The following is a 22739-nucleotide window of genomic DNA, read 5'->3' as shown; positions in this document are numbered from 1 at the left end:
ATTTGTAATAGCGCATAATACCACGATGAGATAATCAAAAGCGCTTTACAGTATTGCGACACACTCCAGATCGACTTGGAATTTGGAAATGTTGTTTTTTTGAGGCGAGGGGAAAACTGGAGTACCCAAGGAAAAACTCTCGGAGCAAAGACAAGAACCAACAACAAACTCATCCCACATATGATGCTGAGTCTGGGGATCGAACCTTGGCCACAATGATGGGAGGCGAGTGACCTCACCACTGCGCCAACCCTGCTCCTCCTTACTTAATCCAAAGTGTCTGGTTTTAATCCAAAGACTAAGCTTTACCCTCCCATGATCTGAATGTTAATTCTCCTGACCGACTTCCATACATTTCTTTTCAAAGTAAGTTCATAGAATTTGGTGTTACATCAAACAATATCACCTAGTTGATATTCTCGTCACCTGTCTGGTTGATAATGTATTGATAACGTAAGGAGAAATTACATACCAATCTGCCAATCCAACTTCATAAGCAGATATCGCAAATTTCAATCCAATATTAGTTTTCTCTATAAGTTAAAGGAAGAATCGAACTTCGATCAGAAACTGACCCGGGATTTAAAAGCTTCACTTTTATGACAAAACAAGAAACGAGGTTGCAGAAGAGTTTTTTTCATACCTTGTACCGTTGGTACTTCTCTGAAAGTAACTTTACCGGCGGAGTTGTATCGATTTATCAAAAATGGTTTACATGTGTTCGGCATAAAGATTCAAACGTAAGTAGGGTAGAGTTAGAATAGTTTAAGCCGGTAGCCATGGAAAACCTTTTTCGATGTAATTAAGTTCGATGGAACAAGAGAGGACAAGGATTCCCTCTCGTCTACGTTCAGTGCAACTGACCGTCGGCTCAAGAAAGATGACTGATGAGTGTGGAAAAGTACGATATCTCGGGCAGTTTAAACTATAAATAAATTGGCAAAAACCTAATGCATATTTCAAGTCGAAGCAAAAAACTTATTCCATAAGTTGGGTGGCACTTGCCCCCACGTAAGGAATCGCTGTTTCGTGACAAACGCGCTTAACTTGAGAACGCTTTTTATATATTTTATTGAGTTGTCAGGCTTGTTTCACACCGAGACGTGAAGGGTGAAGGTACATTGATCACAGCATTAGATTGCATAAACAAGGCATGCATTAACAATGACACGTTTTTGCCTTATGTAATCTTTTGCACAGTTTTAAATAGCTCCAAAAAGCTAATGTCAACAAACGACACGACGCGATCAAACAAGGAATGTGCGACAAATCCCATTTATTATGGTAATAACCATTCACTTTTATCTTAAAAGCTAGATCACTATCTAGCACCTTAAAACGTCAGTACTTTGAGTAAACGATACAATATTAAATAGAAATATGTCACTCTTTAGAACAAAAAGATACCACAGACGGAAAACATGGCGGCTTTTACCAAGTTTACTTGTAACGTTCGAGTACGTGGATGAAATCCTAAAGTGTGACCATTCAAATGAAAGCTACTGAGTAGTACTTTCCTGTGGTACTCGCCAAAATTTAATTTGATTTATCATTCCATTTGAACTTGGCTTTTTCCCAAGTTATTTGTATTTCGCCTCGTTGCTAAGAGGGTAAAAAGTACTTTGTCTTTTATTCAGGTCCACTGACAGTCGTCTAAACGAAGAATTGATGAATTCCGACTGTTTAAACAAAGACAAATTCTAGACTAACGTGTCATAGCTGGATCCTTAGTGAAACACTTTACTTTCAGCTTATTGTAATCTGAAGTCAAAACTGAGAGAAACTGTTATGAGCAACGCTTCGCTAACGATGAATTCCAACTCAACATGGAAGACTCCACCAACTTTCACAACAAATATCTACACAAGCCAAAACACTGAAGAATTTTTAATCAACACGACAAACAGCACAGTAAACACTATAGAGTTGCCGGAAAATATCAATACTTTTATGCTTGCACTACTTCTTCAGTCCACGATACTTCTCGTTTTCTTCGGAAACGCCTTAGTCCTGGTGGTGTTAGCGTGTTATCGAACATGGACATCAGCCGACGTTTTGCTGTTCTCGCTGTCTTTAGCCGATCTCCTGGACTCCATTGTCGCAGTCGAGCTCATCACGATCGTCAAATACTTTCTGGGACGACCCATGGGTAGAAAATTGTGTGATGCGTTTGTCGCTTTGGTCTACACTTTCCGCGTCTCTTCCTCGGCAACAGTCACAGTTATAGCAGTGGAGCGCTCTTTGTTATTGATGTATCCCTTAAGGCACCATACACTGGTCACACCACTACGTATGAAGAAGTTCGTCGGATGCATTTGGCTTTTCTCAATAGTTTCCGGAACATTACCGTTCATGGGCGTCGGACATTCTGGGTTTAAAAACGGCGTGTGTTTTTCGCAGGCCTTCGACTTGGGTAAGGCTTATGTTATTTTTATCGAGGTTTATGGTGCGGTTATGTTGCTTGCGGTCTTCGCGTCGTATTGTGCAATCAAGCTCACCGGGAAAAAGTTTATTCGAAGACAATCATTAATGACAGGGCAAGGACAAGTCAGGAATCAATCGCGAAGCGTGCAAAGTAGACGCCAACAAAGCGTGCACAGTCGCGGGAACACAAGCGGCGTGCGAAACGTGCGGAAAATGGCGGTAATGATGGGGATAGTTGTTATCATATATTACATCAGCTGGTTACCTTTTCTGGTGAGTTCCTGTTATTGAAATATCCGTAGGGTTACCCCTGGGGGATTTTATGGGGTACCCTGCGGGTTACCCTTGGGTAAGGAAAACTTTGTGAAAATTTTGACAGGGAATCGAAGTGCCCCGGAGGTTCTAAAAATCGATACTGCTTTTTGGTGAGTACAGGAAAATTAAGTGACACTTTCTCTAAGAACGGTCCACTGCGTTTCGGGTCGGAAAAAAGTTTGCCCTCAAACTTTGCCCAGTAAATCATCTTGGGTCGTATGCTAATGAAATGAATTTAGTTTTTGGAAATACGTTAAAATAGATTTTTTACAGGTCTCAACAGTCAGAGCGGTCGAGGACCTAAATTTGGGCGTGGCGAAAATAGAAAATTACATAAAATTGATGAGCTCGCTCCTCGAAAACCAGGAAACGCCACAAAAATTCATTATAATTCCTAAGTTAAGTAATTCTTCAAAGGTATGAAATGCATATTTATTTGGATTTGTTTTAATTTTTAGGGTCACAAAAATTAATATTAGTAACCTTCATTAAAACGCTTTCTGAAAACCGGTGAAAGTACCCTGTCTTTGCCGGCATTTATGTCACAAGTCCAGACCGAACTATTCTAAATTCCAACTGAACTTTGCTAAACAGATGTTAGAAAGCACAGAAATATAAAAATACCTTGCGCTTTTTATCTTCCTTGATCACAGCGACTTCGCACTTTTGGTGCTTTTGCGAATATGAAACCGGTATTATGCAAATGAGGTTGTTGATCAAATTCAGATTGTTATAAAACAAAACATTCTTAATCGCTAAATTTTACCATTCTAAATTAACCACACCAAAAAACACACAAAATAACACGCATAAACGGTTTTAACCGTTTACAAATGCCTTAAATTGGTGAATAATTCGGCCCCGATTTTATGACACTTTGTGGGGAATTTTTATGCAACTTAGTCTGTCTGCTAAACAGTATTTAGGTTCTAAGAAACTTATTTTCATTGTTATTATTATTATTGTTAGTATTATTTGTTTTTCCATTTTTGCATGTTTGCTTTGTTGACGCCATTCAATTGGTATTCATTGCTTGAAGGTCCTTTAGGAAGTAAAACATTTCGCTGAGTTTGGCCTACTGCCATCTGAATTAATCACAAATCACTGAAATTGACAAGCAGACTAGAAGGAGGATGCCGGCCTGTACATCCCTCCACGTTAAGTGCCTTTCTCAATATATAGATAATATAAACTTCTGCACCACACCACGAAAAAGATTTCGGTGGTCTAGAAGTTGTTTTAGCCATTTGTCTTTTGAAGTGCAAGTTGTCATTCTATTACAGTTCGCAAAAAATTTCCATGTAGTAATAAGAAAAAATTGAATTCGCTTTAGTAAAACATGTGACTTATTAATTTTCAAAAGCTGGGCATTATCAATATGTTGCTCAAATTGAATTGATAAGAACTTGTACATGAAAGCCGGAAGGAAAAACAAACTGCACAGAAAAAGAAAGATTTCCTAGGAAGCGAGGGAAGGATAATCCGTCTATCCGTCCGTCGCGATGTGTTCCGGTTGCAATCCCGGCGGACTGGTGTCTCGCTCTGAGAGTTTCACTCCAGGCCCTTCGACGCAAATGCCAAAGCTTCTAACCTGTACTTTTTGGTGTAGTTAATATTTTTAATGTAATGTCTCATTGTTTCAGTGTAATTATTTTAAAGTCATTATTACTGAAAATTCAACACGAGCTTTCCTCCTAGAGAAAGATAATCAAATCCCACATTAAGGAGCATCAGTACAGTATATTGTTGCTGTGTTGTTTATAGCGTAAGTGTAATTTTAAAACTACTCCAAGCTAGTTGACAGGCAGTCCACTAAAATACCATAAATCCTCGAAAAAGTGCTACCTCTCGAATACGCGCCCCCAATGTGTCCTGGAAATGTTCGCCATAATTCCATTCCATACCATTTAGAGCACCCTTGGGACACTGAAGGTGTCATTACCAGCTCAAAAAGGACGGCAGGGAAAATCTGAAATTTGAAATAAGTGCCCTGGACCCTCAACTGGCATGAGGTTAGAAGCGTGGCTTAGAATTTGAACTTGACGCTTATGAGAAACAATTACATGTACTTTATTGCACATGTATTTCATTGAACATAAACAGCTCGTTTACGACTTACCCTCAAATTTGAATCTGCATTAAAGAGTTTTGTAGCCCAATCCACGTCCCGTATTCCTTATTCCCTTTATACAAATTTCTCGATCCTTGACGTCAAGACTTGGGTAATAAGGGAAATTGTGCATTCCGAAACAAGATGTCGTGCTTCCTGTCACGTTCGGGGATTTGTAGTGATTCAAGAGGCATTTCAGGTTTCTTTAATTTGCTTCATTGCACTGAATCAATAGAAAGCCACCTTGCGTCTGTTCATTTATCGCGAGAAACTATAACGGAGGGAGAGCTAATCCTGGCCAGGGCTGGCCTTTTTGATTTGGAACAGACCGTCGTAGAACAAATGTCGGTATGCGCCAAACATAGGCACACCTTGGGGAAGTTCTGGCGCCCGAGAACAGCATGCCAGTATCCCGCTCATCAGGGACGTCCTGGTAGGAGCCAGAAGGGGGCAAAGAGCCGGTATTCTGTTACTCTTGAGATGTCTAAGGCTATTCATCAAATGTATGGTGTCCTTGTCCAAATCGGTTCAGGTGCGTACATAATAGTTACTTCCTTGTGACCGTTCTCTTACATAAAATCAGTTATAGCAAACTGACTTTTATTTATGATGAAGAACTTCAAGTTGGTGTTGAATTTTTCTAGGATTTAATTTTGCAACATGTTTAGAGTGAAAATGTGGCGGGGAAGTGTGCCTAATTCGAGCTCCCTGTCTGAGATTTTTTTCTCACGGCATTTGCCGGTATTTTCGTTCAGTTTGTTGGCTTTTACAATTAGCGTCTAATTGAATTATCTACCTCTGTTGGTAATTGAATGATCTTCGCTTTTCTCCCTGTTTTATTTTCTTCTTTCGCACACGCGGTAAAGTTCCCAAAACAAAGACCCTCGTTTAATACTTTTGGATGTAGCAGCCTTTCCTTTTTGCTCTTGCTGGTTTCACACTAATATTGCGACAGAATTGGAAATGTAGAGGCATTCTTGACATCTCATTATGTTTTTGAAATATCGGGTTCTTTGGTACACAGTATGTGATATGTTATTGGCCATCTCTTTTCTTTGCATATGATATTCTCCAAAAATGGGCGTAAAAAAATCGGGTGGAAAGGAGTAAAGGAAGAGCAAAGAAAAAAAACAAGGCGCGCTCGAGTTTATCCCCTTCCCCAGTCCCTCCTCGGTTTATTAACCTAAAGTAGCCCTTGCGGAGCAGAAAGATACCTGTCGTGTTTTAGATAGTTCTTTACTTTAGGAGGTCTCTGTGAATATAATGAAAATTGTCCAATTTTATCGCCTTCGGGGGGTTAAGGGCACCCCCACTCTACCCCCCCCCCCCTCATATTGCGTATCAAAACGAAATTGTACTGAAACATCCCCCGATAAAAAAATGTTCATGTGGTATTTTCACATATGCTTCTTAGACTGCGTAGCGCAGTAGCCCGAACATGAGAAATAAGTCCGAAGTCAGTTGTAGAACCTTCCTTGAGTAATTTGACTTTCTTTTTGATCAAATAAGTTATTTGCAACAACTGCCGCAACCAACACAATGCCTCTGTGAAAGAAATGCCTTGGATCTTCCGTGCAACTTCGGAAAAGGAATCTGTACAAACGTCCAATCCAGGAGCGAGGTGAGTTATTTTGTAAAAATATCTACCAAAAAATGTTGGTATATAGAGAAAAATCAGACTATAACATCGTTTCTAACCTTTCGTAAAGAAAAGAACTCGGCGCGCGCACCTTTTAAAATCTTGATATTTATGAATGCAGCCTGGCTTATAATAAGTTTTATCCTATTTGATTAGGCAAGGCAATCTCCGCAATAAGATAAACATTGCCATATTTGGTGATATTCGTTATAAGATAAAGCACAATAACAACATGTGGGACGGCCCCGTCATTGTGTCAAGAATTTTTTACTCCATACTGCTGCCCCATTTACGCCGGTCTCTATACAAATGGCTGTCGCGTTCAAAAAATGGCTATTGCATTAAATTGAGGGGCATTTTCAGTATCTGCTTTGTGGGGGGGGGGGGGGGGGGTTGTTGCGCACGCTTTGGGAGTCTCAAAAAACATATTAATAGCTACAATCTTGGACAATTGAAATAAAAAATTAAGACCTTTTTTTTTCAGTGATTGAAACATGGCGCGTTTTGCTTTGCACGCAAATTCATACTGATTGATTTAGAGGGGAGAATGAGGGACCAATTTTTTTTCTTTTATTCTGCCCAAGACATAACTCAAAATAAAGCACAAAAAGAAGGTTGACCCCCTCCAAATTACACATTTAAAATCGATTGAGTTTCGAGATGGAGATGACCAAGGTAGTAAAGTCTACATTTAAACTAATTCACTCCCTTTTGATGCACTTATGCTTTTTACAGCAAGCACATGCAACCGAAAAGGAACACACCCCGTCTATTTTTTTGTAGATAAGTACACTAAAAATGCCGTTGTTCCAATTTTGCTGGCTCTCAATTAAAATTAATTTTTCATTTTAAGGCCTTGCAAAGAAGCAGCATCAGCTCAACTCCAGTCTTCAATGTACTCAGCCATAACACCCTGTGTTTTGAGGCGGGGATGCAACTCTGATGAAACTTGGACGCCTTCAGCCTTGCTTGCGTTTGACGATAGCATGGAAATGGACGAATTTGGATTAACTGAAGAAAATAATGGAGGGCCAGTGCAAGTTTTCAATTCCTGCATTGACAGCCTTGCCGATGCTGCAAGAAAGCCTAAAATCGATCCCCTGGAGTCACAAGTAGCTTGCTGGGAAAGTTGCCCCAAAGCTGAAAGATCAGCAGTTGTCCAGAAAACAGAGCAGGTGTGTCAGTTGTTGTGTGATGTAATAGCGCCCAATGATGGAGAGCAATTGTTCCAGGCAGTAATAGATCAACACAACAATAAGACTGAAATTGGTGGTGTCGGCCTGAAAGCCCTCGTTGTTGCATATCAAAATGCCCCGTCCAGGTCTGTAAAAACACAAATACTGAGTATCTACGCCGATCGATTCACAAAAAAAGAGCTTAAAGAAATCCATAAGCCATTTGAAGATCTCTGTGAAAGGCAAATAAAGAAGGCAAGAGCTCAAGCGAAGATTGAAGGACCCGGAATACCTGTTGAAAGATTACCGCGACACAGAATCCGTGTGGATCAGCGCCAACTAGACCATTTCTTGGAGTTTAGCATGCGGCCATATTACTACCAAGATGTAGCTTACGGTACTCGCACCCTTAAACTTGAGAGTGGGGAAGAACTTGTTATGCCTAACGTCGTCCGCACAGTGGCCAGGTGCACTATCATTAACCAATACCTTGAACATTGCAAGGAAACTGGATTTAACCCGATCAGTAACTCCACCATGTGGAGAGTACTTGACGTCCAAGAAGCTTCACAGAGGAAATCATTGCAAGGTCTCGATAATACAGCAGCTGACGGTGCTGATGGTTTTAAGGATTTGCTAAGAATCGTAGACGAGCTAGAGCACGTTGGGGCAGCAAAAGACTGGTGTGAACAAGCTAGAAAGAAGCTTCGAGAAGGCAAGTTATATCTCAAGACTAAATACTGTGACCATTGCAGGGAGGATGGCAGCTCCTGCCCTGATCATTGTAGAGTCTTTGCTTTGAGCGATGCCAGTGACGCTGACTACCAGGACGCATGCAGCCACACCCATGACATGGCGTGCGCAGACTGCGAGAGCCTGAAAAGTATCGTGGAGGAAGTAGAAAGTGCCATTCCTAAGTACGAGGCACAGCTCGGAAAAGATCAAACAGACGACCTTCAGCATGACGCGAAGGGTGCCGCCTTTAAAATCTTTGAATGGAAAGCCCATATTTTACGAGCTCAGAATCAGGATCAAGCAAAGCAGCAAATTTTAAACTCCATAGAAGAAGATGAAGTGGTCATAGTAGTTGATTGGGCGATGAAGTTTACAGTCATGAAGTTTCGAGAGAAGCAGGCAGAGTGGTTTGCCAAGAGAGGAATCAATTGGCATGTGAGTAGCGTCATAACGAGACGAGAAGAAAGCCTTGAAGTAACCTGCTACGTTCACCTTCTTGACAGTTGTCGACAGGACTGGTTTGCAGTGCTATCAATCCTGGAGAACCTTCTTTTTACCATTAAGCTGCGACACCCAGGAATAATTAAGGCCTACTTGAGATCAGATGAAGCAGGGTGTTACCACAATAGCAAGCTGGTTTCATCCTTCCGAGAGCTCGGATATCGCCAGGGGATAGAGATCGTCAGATACGACCACTCCGAACCTCAATCGGGAAAGGACATGTGCGATAGAATCTTGTGCCCGATTAAGGCAGCTATTAGAAGGTATTGTAACGAGGGTCATGATGTCGTATCTGCACAAGATATGCATACCGCTTTGAAAGAGAGGCCAGTTATGGGGACGACAGCGACGGTATGCGCTGTCCAAGAGCAATACACAACGCTAGAGATAAGGAAGATTCCGAACTACAGCAATCTACACAATTTCGAGTTTACTAAAGAAGGCCTACGTGTCTGGAGAGCGTTCAATGTCGGTCCTGGGAAGTTTATTCCATGGAATGACATTGTAATTTGTCCGCAGAGAAAATCAGATCTCATGGAGAAGATCCCATTCTTCCTTACTACTGTTCGCCAGTTCACGTCAAAAGAGCAAAGCAGAGCCGATCTTAGTGAGGACAAGCTATATGAATGTCCCGAGCCAAGCTGCACTGAAGAGTTTCAAAGTCGGTCGGACCTAGACCTCCATATGAATATGTTTGGTCATCAAGAAATCCCGCGACAGCCTGGGAAGGAGTGTCTGTATGATAAGCTAAGGAGAGACAGGGTCAGCCACTTCCAGACATTAACAATACAAGGGAAAGGATTGACAGGAGCATCAGCAGCGGTGAAAGAATCCCTTTCAAGTACCCCACGATTACTGAAGGGCTGGGCACTTCACAAGAAGTGCAGAGGGGCGAGGTTTCCGGAAAAGGTTCGGCGGTAACTGATACATAAGTTTAATATTGGGCAAGGCACTGGCAGGAAAGAAGATCCAGCACAGGTTGCTAAGGATATGCGAACGGCTTCCACAATAGACGGAGAGAGAATGTTCGATAGAACGGAGTGGCTCTCTAAGTGTCAGATTCAAGGTTTTTTCTCGAGGTTATCAGCAAGCATCAAGCAGGGGCACCAGATGGACACAGAGCCTACAGAAAGTGAAAAAGAGGATACCGACGCAGAAGAGCTGGACGATCTGGTAGAGGAGTACGCTTGCGACATAGATGAGGAACGTCTAAGAGATACAACAGAGGTAGTCCTGGGGAAAATAGGCCTGACCCACCCAATCCTGTACGATATTTATGATTTGTGCACCTTGTCAAGAGATGGGAAGCTACCAAGTTTCAAGGTTCCGATGCTTCGAGAGATGTGCAAACATTTTGATCTTTCAGTCCGATCCAAAGATACCAAGGCAGTCCTTCTTTCAAAAATGAAGGAAATGATCTCGGAGTGTAGTTGCAATGCAATGCCGAATAAGCAGTGAACAGTTATGTAATAACTGTGAAAGACAGGGACGAGATTAGGGAGCAACGGTCTCTGTAAACGTTTCAATTAACTAGCGCCGTATTTCTCAAGTAAAATTACGCGTTATATGCAATATATCAAACACGAGAAGGTGTGTTTCATCAGATATCCAAACACTGAGAAGTAGGTTGAAAAAACGAGGCACGAATGAGTTTTTTTAAACGACTTCAAATGATCAATAATTCAAGGCTAAAGTTAGCAAAATTTTATGGTAATTAGGAAATCATATCCAAACCACAGTCACACTAGTGATGTAAATGAGTTCCTAGGGGAACTTTCCTAAAGGTAACGTAACATCTTTTGGTGTTTTGTGTGGGACTTTCCGCGCGGATTGCAACAAATTCCCACCATTTTGAAACCGCGTCTTTCCTATGAGAAAAATTGGGCGCTCCAGCGCGCGCGCAAATGGTGCGCGGTCATTTTTTTTCCCGGTATTTATCGGACTTCACAAATAAAACACGTTATATGTAAAGCATATAGCATAACAGTCATTTTGAAGTAAGCTTAGAAGATTTTAAGGAAGGATCTTGTCTTTTCATTTGTTAACCGCGTTTTACAGTTTCAAAGCGCGGTGCATGCAAAGGTCATTGTTTATATGAGGAAATTGTCAGTATTACTGCCCCTGAAACGGACATTGATGTCAACGGAGGCCATTCCCGCTCAGATTCCAAAAGTTAGTAGCTACACGCCAGTAAGCTTTAATTGTACGGTGTTGAATATTGCTTATCATGTATGAGAATAAAGAGTAATAATGTATTCAAAGCAGTGGTGAATGGAATCAATTTGGAGAAAATTAGGAAGTTAACTGAGGAGTTTAAAGGACCTTGACCTATAAACTTCTCCAGTACAGGAGTTATGTCGTTAAAATGCCGCATCCGGCAAAAGAAAACTTTCTTCATCAAATTGTTCTGTACGTTGGTCGTAGATCGGGAAAAAATAAGATGGTGTTGTTAGCATTGTCGTTTTAGTAGTCATTTACCAAATAAAAAAGGCAATCAAGAAATAATCTAGAGTGAAACACAGAATCAAGTGTTGTCGATTTCAATGCAAATCACAGCATCCATTTAAAGCTGAATTGATCTTCACGTTTTTGATACCAAAAACGTGTACAAATTTTCAATAGTACTTTTCAAAAAATAAAAATCGACAGTAGGAAACAGCGAGATGAAAAATTTCTTTATATAGGACTAAGTTTCGTAGACAGCGCATTTAGCATATTAGATGTTTATATTATTTTACATAGCATTCTAAACAATACTAAATAATTCATCAGTTTAAAAGCATTTTTAGACGGTTAAACCCGTTTATGCGTTTTAGTTTTGTGTGCTTTTCGGTGTAGTTAATTTAGAATGGTAAAATTTAGCGATTAAGAATGTTTTGTTTCATAACAATCTGAATTTGATCAACAACCTCATTTGCATAATGTGGGTGTCATATTCGAAAAAGCACCAAAAGTGCGAAGTCACTGTGATCAAGGAAGATAAAAAGCGCAAGGTATTTTTATATTTCTGTGCTTTCTAACATCTGTTTAGCAAAGTTCAGTTGGAATTTAGAATGGTTCGGTCTGGACTTGTGAAATAAATGCCGGCAAAGACAGGGTACTTTCACCGGTTTTCAGAAAGCGTTCTAACGAGGGTTAATAATATCAATTTTTGTGACCCTAAAAATTAAAACAAATGAAAATGAATATGCATTTCATACCTTTGAAGGACCACTTTACTTAGGAATTATAATGAATTTTCGTGGCGTTTCCTGGTTTTCGAGCAGCGAGCTCATCAATTTTATGCAATTTTCTATTTTCGCCACGCCCAAATTTAGGTCCTCGACCGCTCTGACTGTTGTGGCCTGTAAAAAATCTATTTTAACGTATTTCCAAAAACTAAATTCATTTCATTTGCATACGACCCAAGATGATTTACTGGGCAAAGTTTGAGGGCAAACTTTTTTCCGACCCGAAACGCAGTGGACCGCTCTTAGAGAAAGTGTCACTTAAATGCCCGGCGAGGAAGGGGTTTAAGCCTTGGTGATTTTGTTGAAGGTATCCTGGGAGAACAGGTGTTCTGCGGAGATTTTGCTGGGCGTTTTGACTTTTGGGTTCTCTAAAAAAAAACCTATGGACATTTCTGCACGTGCATGAACGTAGGAAGTCAATAGACTCTTCCCCAAAATGGTGGCAGAATGAGTTAAAATTGAACTGAATGAAAGAATAATACCAGCACTGGAAAGAGCACCTTTACTTTAATAAGCTTGCAAAGTTTCAGCTTATTAGGTGTTATATCAGCCTAGGAAATGGAAGATGAAATTTGACAAATTTGTGGACGTTTGTGTGACTGGGGGTATGACGTACAAACGTTTGTAAATTTTTTATTTTTCAACTTACATTTTCTCAGCTGATATTACACCTGACATGCTGAAACTTTGCAGCGTTACTAAGGCAAAACTGCTCTTTCTAGTGCTGATATACGTTTTTAATTTTAACTTATTTGAATTTTCGGCCGCCATTTTGGAGAAGGGTCTATTCTTAGAGCAGCTATTTCTTGCTATGATAACTGTAGACCATACAATCGGCTTAACAAATCGACGGCAGTTTTCTATGGTCTAGACTCTTATAGACCATAAAATGACGTCAAAAAATGTTCAAAACTCAAGTGGAACCACGAGCCGCAGGCGAGTGGTTTCACTGCCAAGTTTTGGACATTTTATGGCGTCATTTTATGGTCTATAAGAGTATAGACCATAGAAAACTGCCGTCGATTTGTTTTTTACAATAACATGGAAAAAGTACGAGCGGAATTGGCTATTTTTTTCGTTGAGAAAGCGCGCGTTCTGACGTCATTTTTATTGTCTGTACTCTTATAGACAATAGCTACGAGCCAATCAGCGCGCGGAAATTTGGAAAGTTATTGTAAAAAAAAAGTTTCACCATCTAAAGTAACGGCTATTCAGATTTCTCAGCTATCCTCTTAACAAATCGAAAGCAGTTTTCTATGGTCTATACTCTTATAGACCATAAAATGACGTCAAAAAATGTTCAAAACTCAAGTGGAACCACGAGCCGCAGGCGAGTGGTTTCACTGCCAATGGAAAAAGTACGAGCGGAATTGGCTATTTTTTTCGTTGAGAAAGCGCGCGCGTTACATCTGACGTCATTTTTATTGTCTGTACTCTTATAGACAATAGCTACGAGCCAATCAGCGCGCGGAAATTTGGACAGTTATTGTAAAATAAATTATCGTTAAAAGAAAAGAATGCCTGGCTACTTCGCTTAAAATGTTCAGAATGTTTGACCTGTTCATTCTCAATTTCAGACAAAAATATTTGAGATTTCGTACCCTTTTCTTCCTGGTACTCAGAGGCTTTCTATGCACACTATGGCGGTGCAGTCGACAATGCTGCGACCTAGCAAACCAAATCTAAATCCCATTTAAGACATACCTGGTTTCCTCTACAGGAATTCAGCTCTTGCTAGCAGTTCACCAATCCACTGAATCTTGACTGACTCTTAATTTTCAAGGATGCTTTCTTTCTTAGTTTGCTTGGAAATAATTTCTGCAAAATTGTAAAGAGAAACAAACAGGCTAACGTATTGTAAAGCTTGTCATTTACAACCTACGATACGTGCTTCTTGTTCTCGAGACTGCAGCAAACGATCAAGGCAAAACATATACCTTTGTCAGTCTCAAAGGGTTAGGTCTGGGACTCTGTAGTTCCCTTTTTCTGGCTTAAACAGCATAAAATCATATAACACTCTTTCCGTGCTTTGGAGAGTCAAGAGAGTCTCTGTTCATAGGGTGCCATACACACAAAATATTCCTTTATTTCAACCTTGCTTCCCCAAAGAATTCTATGGTTCCTTGGCCTGGGGGGTACGAATATTTAATGTAACAGCCCCATATCAGGGTGTTCATACCCGAGGGGAACTATGATATGAAAGTGACGGGGGTGATCGTTGGAAATTTTGAAAAAAAAACCCAAAAGGTACCAGAATTCTGTTCCCTGGGCGTGGTCAAATACATTTGTCTGTATAGCGAACCAGCCGTGAGATGCTACTAAAAATAGTTCGCGGGAAAAAATACATTGAAATGTATGGAAAGTTCAAAACACGAATGGACGCTTTCTGTCACAGCTACATCCCTCCAATTTTGTTCTTAAAATCCTTTTCCTAGTGCCAAAAGTTTCCAATTCATGAATTTTTCAGAAGCGATGTTTTATGAAAATTATTTGACATCGGATTTCCATACAAACACTGTTATTTCAAGCCTGTTTGCCTACCCGTAAAAATGGTGTCGAAAACCGTGATAAGGTCTATTATATTCACGCTCACCGTTTTTGGAAGAGGGTTAGTCTGACAGTGGTGCGTAATTAAACAATTACAGTATGGGGCTGTCCGGAAATCTTTCCCAATTAATGAGCTAACCTGGTGTCCATCTTTTGTCTTTCATAGCTAAACAATTTGTATTGCCTGATCGTCGATAAGCAGCCGTCCTTCAAGGTCGTCTTGTTCACAAGTTTCATCTCTGTACTTCACGCTCTCGCAAATCCACCGCTGTACGGATGGATGAGCCAGCGGTACAGGCGTGGTTATTTCTTTGTGTTCAAAATGGTACTGAGTGTCTGTGGAGGACAGCGCCCCAACAGGAGGTCCCTTAGTAAGTTTTGATCTCCCAAGCTGACTTGGTAACAGGCTGTGTTAGCTATAGTCAGAGGGAAGGGAGGGTAGCCCGCAAAGCAAAGATTATTTCTGCAGGTAGGAAGCGGGGATGGCACAGTGGTGTGATCACTTACCCCCCACCAATGAGGCTCAGGTGCCATTCCCGGTGTTGACGTCATATGTGGGTTGAGTTTGTTGTTGGTTCTCGTCACTGTTCCGAGGGTTTTTTCTCTGGGTACTCCGTTTTTCCTTCCGCCAAAAAAAACCAACATTCCTAAATTTCAATTCGACCTCGAAACAGTTGTAGTCCATTTCCATCCTAGCCATCTGCAGCCAAAGATGAATAAAACCAGTTTCTGTGCACTTTTAGGGTTTGTTAACAAACCTGAACCATAATCTTGATGTTTACATCCATACAAATGTTTTGTTACCTATTCAAAGTAACGCTAAAAATAGGTGGCACTGCCCCCAGTTAAAAAGACTAGTTGTACTAGTTGAAATATTGGCCCAAATAAATAAGCCCTTTGCAGTAGTGTCAGTCCTGCAATCAGTTTGACCGAAATATTGGCCACTAATAAATCTGTCCTTTGCCGTAGTGCCAGCCTGCATTCAGTTTTGTATTTTCACGTTCAAGTGACGCCTGACACAAGGTCTTTCACAAGAGAGATCCGGCAAAATTACCAGCAAGTTTAATTCCTGCGTTGTGTGGACCTGTGCATTCAAAAGTTTTTCAGTTTGGTTTAATTACATGTAAAGTGACATCTGCTACGCGCATCTTCACAACAAGAGATCCGACAGCAAAAAGTATTCAGAACAGTTTATTTGTACGTTGTGTGGTCCTCGTTCTCACCTTATCCTCTACCCTCGAGGTTAGGATACTCTCGGAGTTTTAACTTGTATCGATAAATTTTACCATGATTTGCCAAATCTAATGGTAAATATCAGTATTCATTCTCAAAACGGTTTGCACTCCCGACAGGTGTGTCCCGTCACTGTTACACTGGGACGAAAATAACCCGACAGCAGTCGGCTACAGACATCACTGTTAACAACAGTAGACTGTCCTTAGCACTTACAGACCTCACTCCTGTTCCGATCGAGGAAGACAAAAAAGGAGGTAATTTTGTATTTGTTTCTAAGGATAACTCTACATTGAAAGTGGCCGGCGTCTTGTTTGGAGACGAGTAATCATCATCATCATCATCGTCATCATCATCATCATCATCATCATCATCGTCATCATCATCATCATCATCACCACTATCATCTTCTTCATCATCATCATCCCCGTCGTCGTCCTCCTCGTCATCATTAACATCATCTCACTTTCATTACAATCAAATTCAACGTCAATAACTGAGAGCCTATCGCAGTTATGTTCATGACCAGCTCCCAGTCTCAGTTGGTAGTGCACTGCACCGACATCGAGGAGGTCATGGGTTCGAATCCCGTTCAAGCCTGACTTTCTTTTTTCAGGCTTTCTTTCCGATACTGCTCGAGTTTCGTACATAACTGCGATGGTCTGTCACTTATTAATCCTTTCATTCGCGGTTCAAATATAAGAGTTTCATATATTTCACCTTCATTAACATCATCGTCGTCACCGTCATCGTCATCATCGCCATTATCATCGTCGTCCTCGTTATCATTAACGATCCCGTCATCACCTTCAGAGGTTATCAGTGCGATCATCTTTATTAAGTCAATTAAGAATCACACGAGCTATAAAAGTTAAAAAACAACTTCACATAAATCTGATAATGGTCAAAATGGTCCGTCGTTCTCGAGGTTATACGAGTCTGAAGTTTGTGCTTGTAAGACAATGGAAACTAAATAGCGCAAGCTTTTTGATTTAACCTCTGTATCACATTAATGCCATCATTCGCGCAGCCTTGTTTGACAGTGTTCTTCTAATATAGTATTTGTATCATTACATGTAGATGGCGACCCAAACACCAAGGAGACCCTTCCTTCGCTTGATGAGGCGAACAACAACGTTGAAAAGTGTTCACGTGACAAAGAAGAGGATACCGCTGTTGAGGTTCATGAAACTACAGGCGCGGGCGATACTAGCCTTGTTGTGGAGGATGTTATTGAACTATTAGATGCTATGCTAGAAAGAATAGACGAAGTCGATTGAAACAAAAAACTAGAAGAAGAAGAAGAAGAAGAAGAAGAAGAAGAAGAAGAAGAAGAAGAAGAAGAAGAAGAAGAAGAAGAAGAAGAAGAAGAAGAAGAGGAAGAAGAAGAAGAAGAAGAAAAAGAAGATGCACGTGGCCAAGAGAGCCAGTGATAAGCAATTTTACTGGATATATTCATTGTTAAAAGTAGCTCGCACGAAGTATTAACATATTCCCAACACTCAGTGAATAGACAGTGTAATGATTTTTATAAAGGGAACCTTCACTCTGAAAATAAATTGACGTTAGCAATTATTAGATTTAAAGACTGATTTGAAATTTCTTAGGAAATAATGGAAAAAATGTTTCACTGTCAGATAAAACCAGGTATGTTTACCACCTATTTTTTCCGTCATTTTGAATTTAAATTTTATGACAAGAATTTAAGTTCATGACAATGTACCATCAACAGAAGGTTGTGAAATCAAAACAGCGAGCACATCTGGACAATCACTACAAATGATCTCAACGAACCAATCAGAACCCAGCGCAAAAACGTGTTGCCAGTGGCAAGCGCGGGAAAACTCGCGAAAACAAGTAAAAATTAATTCGGTCGGCATTTGATTGGTTAAGAAGAATACCATGTTTGCTTTGGTCAGTACGAGCACGCTTAATTATTTTTGACCAATTAGAGAGCTTAAAGCCAATCAAAATCAACATATGACCACGGTCAGACAGAATCTTGCACAATTTATCTGACTTTAACATTACCTTAAATTAAGTTTTGCTGTAAACATGTAGCCGATAATGTAAAAAAACTATTTAAAAGAGGAAGTATCACGGGAATTTGGTGTTATATTGAAAACTCCAAAACGTTCTTTATCAACAGAATCGTAAAAGTATTTTTGTAGATTGTCACCCCAGTGTACTAAGACTATCGATGAGTGTCTCTGGCCACAGATGGACTGGGTTAGAATCGACTGCAACTTGATAAAAGTTAGGCTAACTGTTTTCAAGTTCTCGTGTTTTCGTTTCCCAAAAACCACTACAGCAGCTCTAAAGTTGTTCCTTTCAAGAATTCAGTTGATTTCTTTTTCTTGATGTTCTAGAATTATTTTGTAATTGAGTGAAGGCGTTGTCGCACTATCTTAACGATAAAAGCTCAAAATAATCCCCGTGATACTTCCACTTTAAAAGAAAAAGAGGATCAAAAACTATTGAAGAAACTCGAGGAAAAGGCGGTTGTTTCCACTCATGTTGTTTCGAGCTTGCCCAATTTCTCTTTATTCTGTTCAATAAACGTATTCTCTATTCCGCTCTGAAAAAAAGCCATGAAACATTTGCTGTGTTTTATAGGGGCGTTAACCCTTTAAGCCCTAAAAGTGTCAGCATCAAGTGTCTCCTTGTAATATCAATGGTTATTCAACCCCTGAGGTACGGAGAATTAAGGATATGATCACTGATATTTTAATAACTTCTCCCCAGTAATTTTATAAGACAAGTACGAGGACAAGATGGGAAAATTTGTTCTTTGATATTAGGGGTTACAGGATTAAAAGTAGTGTTCCAAAAGTAGCTCATTAGGCATTTGCCTTAACTTGATGCTTTGCTATCGGTTCTATAGTATCTATCTGATCTGTCAGTAGATGCTCTTTAATTGGTCCAATCTTAGGTTGAGATTTTATAGCTAGTAAGTGTTTATCGATATCTTCATGGGGCTTTATATTTTCAAAGTCTAAAGTATGTTCTGATATATCACCTACAGCTTTTTCTTTCTCGAATTTTTCCAATAATGGCTGGATTGGACCGATGGGTTCGGGAGGGGGAATGAACACTTTCTTTTTTGACTTGCTGGAGGAGTTAAAGAAACATGGTTGAGCTGTATTCCCGGCCTTTTTGTCTTTGTTAGTACGTTGCAGTAGACTGTTGTTATATTTGGATTCCGTCTTCTTCCTTTTCCCAAACTTGGAAGATGTTCGTTTGCTAGAGGATAAACCGTCCTGACGTTTTGAGTAATCTCGCAGATTTGCAAAATTTCCACGGCGTCTTGCATTTGCACTGGTTTCATTTATGCCATTCATAACAACTAGCTTTTTCCCATTCATATTCATACTGTTTACTGAATGTCTACCGTGACCATTCTTGATCATACTGTTTAGAGAATGACTTGCGTGACCATTCTTAGTCACACTGTTTACTGAATGACTAGCGTGACCATTCTTTTTCGTACTGTTTACTGAATGACTAACGTGATCATTCTTCTTCACATTGTTTACTGAATGACTAACGTGACCATGGATTTCGTGACTAGACATGACGTAACCAGACATGGTATGGCTTCTTTTCCACGAAGGTTCCTCCTCAAAGCTATTAAGAGGAATACGTCCCACGCTTGCAATGCCTTCTATTTCCGGTATTTTCTCCTCGCTACTCATCTCTTTGCCGATTGGTTGCAGGGTAGGTGGAATCTCCATGTTGCTCATTTCGTTGTCGATTGATCCCATGGGCGTCGGCCACTTTACCGACAAAGTATCGATTGCTGGAATACTTGTCGGCTGAGGAAAACTTTTCGGCGCATCAAGTGAATATGAAACCAAATTTTGCGGCCCGTTTGATGTACGCTGAATGTTTGATTCAATGCTGGTTGCTGGGTAGTTGTTAATGGGAGAAGAGAAATTTGTTTTGAGCGCAAGTGTCGTTTTCACGGGAAGAGGTTTTTCTTTGTTATCAATGGAGCTGAGGCTCGTGTTTCCGCGCGCGTTTCCACGCGCCGTGGGTGCGGTTGATGTGGGAATAGCTTGAACGGTTTCTAGGATACCACTGCGGCGATGTCTGTTTTGGGTGGCTTCCACATCTGAGGGATAATCAGTTATAATACGTTTGTAAGGAAGGTTAAACCCTGGAACTCATTTTTTAAAATTACTACACGCGTGTAAACCGAATAACTCCATCTAAATCTACAACTGCATATTTACTCGCAAGATCTTTATTTGGACAGTTCGCGAGTTGAGTGTAGTACTTTAAAAATAAAATAAGAAAATACAAAAGGGTGAGTGTAAATGAGTGGTTCACTCACGAGGGTGAGCATTGGCTGCCAGTTGGAATCGCTCCGCCGAGTCCATGCATAGTGTTGTAATCTCGCTCTCGGGACATCGTCCCAGTCAGTGATAGTCCTGGCCAGAAACTGCCGTATGATTCCATGATGGGGATGAAATTCAACGGATGAAAACGCCGTTTTCGTGTTCTCGTATGGACACCTGAAAACGGAACTGTTTCGAAAACGATGTCACGAGGTCGAATTCAACGGCCATCGTTTTCAAAAAGTTCGGTTTTCAGTGACCGTTTTCATCGGATACGTGTTGACGGAACGGCAGGTAAAACGGGACAAAGAGAGCGTTTTCAAGAAAACGGATATGTGTGAACAGAGCGTAAATAGCTAAAGTTTGTTGTCAGACAAAAACTTGAAGACTTCAATCTCTCAAATGAAATTTCTCAAAGACTGAGAGAATTTAGAAACTGAAACCAGGGAAATGCAATGCAATATACAATCAAAAGAGCGGTTTTACTTTTCATCAAAAACAGATCAACTGAAACTGAAGAGTGTATGAATACCAACGCTAAACGCGGTTTTTATGGCTTCTCATTGGTCCTTTCACCTCACGTGGTATCAATCCTGCAATCGGATTGGTCACTGACTAAACCCTCCGACTTTATTTTAGAGAGATGAGGGTTAAATTTAGTTTATTGTGCTTATAAAGGATTTTACGTTGTTCAAACACATTAATCTTTTATTTGATTAAAACAAGATTGTAAGTGTGCCAAGTTAAACGACGTTAAGTTGTCTGTTGGGTTAGATTTGTGTCAAGAATTTGCCACAAACTGACACAAGATTATACTGTCTTGCTTGGCAGAACCTGAATTTTCCACATACCTAATTTGAGGTGGAAATATTTCCGGTATCTTCCAACATGAATCGCAGAATACACCTGCATGTAAATACCGATACAGTAAACACAAATCAGAAGGGTACAACCCGAGAACAACACTCTGATAAATTCGGTATTTACCTCGGCAGTTAAGTGAAGAGTCCACAGGAAAATTATCAGCCCGTCGGTGAACGATCCAGTTCGTTTCATCCTGTGTCACGGAATTCTAGAAAACTGAGATTACTGAGTTGTGCCTTTAAAGTAACCCTCTGCAAACATTTTGGGCTTTTTTGTTTGGACTACGCTGCTAAAAGGCGTTGCAGTCAAGAGAAACACTCTTAAAATATCAGGAAATATCGATTTGTGTAAAGTTGATCAACCTGTATTGTTCAGCAGGTGTTTCATTTTTTCAATGGAACTTAACACCGATGCATCGGATAAGCTGTCGAAAATATTGCGGGACTGTATATTGAATAAAGCCCTGATAAACCAAATAATTTTTCTTTTTTTAATCCTTTAAGGGGGAAGTACCAAGGGGATTTTGACCTTTTATCGTGAAAATGGTGCCACAACACCTTCACTTAGTTACAAAATAATTCTACAACATCAAGAAAAAGAAATCAACTGAATTCTTGAAAGGAACAACTCATGACCTGCTGTAGTGCATTTTGGAAACGAAAAACGCGAGAACTTGAAAACAGTTAGCCTAACTTTTTTCAAGTTGCTGTCCATTCTAACCCAGTCCCATCTGTGGCCAGAGACACTCGGCGATAGTTGTAGCACACTGGGGTGATAATTTACAGCAATTTGAGCAATACATTTAGGTTTCTGTTGATAAAAAATCGATTGGGGTGTTTTGATATTATTAACACCAAATTCCTGTGATCCCTCCCCAAAAGTGACCAACTTGAAATTTCTCCTAACGACTAATAAAGGAACAAAGGAAATGATTACCAGATAAGGCGTCTTAATGTTTAAACACTTTCTCCCAACCTGTACCATACGAAATGTATGGAGAATATGTATGTTGATAATGCGACTAAAAGAGTTAAAATAGATCCTTTGCCTCGTGACACTAACAGAGTACGTTTTGCAGTTGTTGATATAACACCACATCCTTTCTTAACCTGCACCATAGGAAATGTACGGAGAACATGTATATTGATACTTCTCCCTCGCCGGAAAATGGAAAATACGTGGAATCGAACCAGCTATCAATTAAACGGTCACACTGTAGAATCTAATTCAAACTCAAAGCACAGAACAATTTTGCATATTTTTAGATTTTGGAATAATACTCCCGGATAGTTTTTTTTTAACACTGGGAGACCTAAAAGATAATTTAACAGAAATAAGCATAAGAAGTATAAATAAGTAGATATTTCCTTGACCGGGAGACCGTGGACATTAAAAGAAAAATCAAGGAGGCCATCCATATCAGACGCCAGCGTCCAACCCTAAAGAGAGATCGCGGTTACGAACTACCCGCGATTTTTACTCACTTGTTGTCACGTGACTAAATGCACATAAGTCACGTGACAACACTGAAGACAGTTTTTGAGAAACAGTCGAAAGCTTTAATGCTTCAACATAAGTAGACATTGAGGGAAGAGTTATTCATACGATTGCTAATTTTTCCTGCTC

The 22739-nt window shown here is 40.2% G+C and overlaps 3 protein-coding genes across 4 annotated transcripts; 2 read left to right on the top strand and 1 right to left on the bottom strand.

The window, feature by feature from the left end:
• Positions 1-1467: 1467 nt before the first annotated feature.
• Positions 1468-18730, top strand: LOC146481712 (alpha-1A adrenergic receptor-like). The gene is made up of 4 exons (XM_085107762.1): positions 1468-2697; positions 14843-15047; positions 16029-16166; positions 16990-18730. The coding sequence occupies exons 1-4, from the start codon at positions 1789-1791 to the stop codon at positions 17187-17189; spliced, it is 1452 nt and encodes a 483-aa protein (XP_084963888.1). The 5' UTR covers positions 1468-1788; the 3' UTR covers positions 17190-18730.
• LOC146481713 (uncharacterized) lies at positions 4103-11576 on the top strand. The gene is made up of 4 exons (XM_085107568.1): positions 4103-5381; positions 6359-6470; positions 7342-9721; positions 9833-11576. Exons 1-4 carry the CDS (start codon positions 4994-4996, stop codon positions 10355-10357), a joined length of 3405 nt encoding a protein of 1134 aa, XP_084963694.1. The 5' UTR covers positions 4103-4993; the 3' UTR covers positions 10358-11576.
• Positions 18731-18749: 19 nt separating the features above from the next.
• Positions 18750-21890, bottom strand: LOC146481711 (uncharacterized). Of its 2 annotated transcripts, XM_085107761.1 has the most exons (3): positions 21237-21890; positions 21101-21155; positions 18750-20023 (listed from the first exon to the last, which is right to left on the bottom strand). In XM_085107761.1, exons 1-3 carry the CDS (start codon positions 21303-21305, stop codon positions 18750-18752), a joined length of 1398 nt encoding a protein of 465 aa, XP_084963887.1. In that variant the 5' UTR covers positions 21306-21890. The 2 variants fall into 2 exon arrangements, with proteins under 2 accessions (XP_084963887.1, XP_084963885.1); XM_085107759.1 differs by having other exon boundaries at positions 21101-21890.
• Positions 21891-22739: the final 849 nt, after the last annotated feature.

This window comes from Pavona decussata, unplaced genomic scaffold (genome assembly GCF_977016875.1).
Source record: "Pavona decussata unplaced genomic scaffold, jaPavDecu1.1 SCAFFOLD_48, whole genome shotgun sequence".
NCBI classification, from domain to species: domain Eukaryota; kingdom Metazoa; phylum Cnidaria; class Anthozoa; order Scleractinia; family Agariciidae; genus Pavona; species Pavona decussata.
The sequence above is the reverse complement of the archived record's forward strand: the minus strand, read 5'-3'. Positions and strand labels throughout refer to the sequence as shown.

Excerpts from the sequence above, each read along its gene's own strand:
- LOC146481712 (XM_085107762.1), top strand. The coding sequence starts at position 1,789 with ATGAGCAACGCTTCGCTAACGATGAATTCCAACTCAACATGGAAGACT. Across the intron at positions 2,698-14,842 it reads TCAGCTGGTTACCTTTTCTG|CTAAACAATTTGTATTGCCT; the intron begins GTGAGTTCCTGT and ends TGTCTTTCATAG. Across the intron at positions 16,167-16,989 it reads CGAGGAAGACAAAAAAGGAG|ATGGCGACCCAAACACCAAG; the intron begins GTAATTTTGTAT and ends CATTACATGTAG.
- LOC146481713 (XM_085107568.1), top strand. The coding sequence starts at position 4,994 with ATGTCGTGCTTCCTGTCACGTTCGGGGATTTGTAGTGATTCAAGAGGC. Across the intron at positions 5,382-6,358 it reads CCTTGTCCAAATCGGTTCAG|TTATTTGCAACAACTGCCGC; the intron begins GTGCGTACATAA and ends TGATCAAATAAG. Across the intron at positions 6,471-7,341 it reads ACGTCCAATCCAGGAGCGAG|GCCTTGCAAAGAAGCAGCAT; the intron begins GTGAGTTATTTT and ends TTTCATTTTAAG.
- LOC146481711 (XM_085107759.1), bottom strand. The coding sequence starts at position 21,305 with ATGAAACGAACTGGATCGTTCACCGACGGGCTGATAATTTTCCTGTGG. Across the intron at positions 20,024-21,100 it reads ATATTTCCACCTCAAATTAG|ATGTGGAAGCCACCCAAAAC; the intron begins GTATGTGGAAAA and ends ATTATCCCTCAG.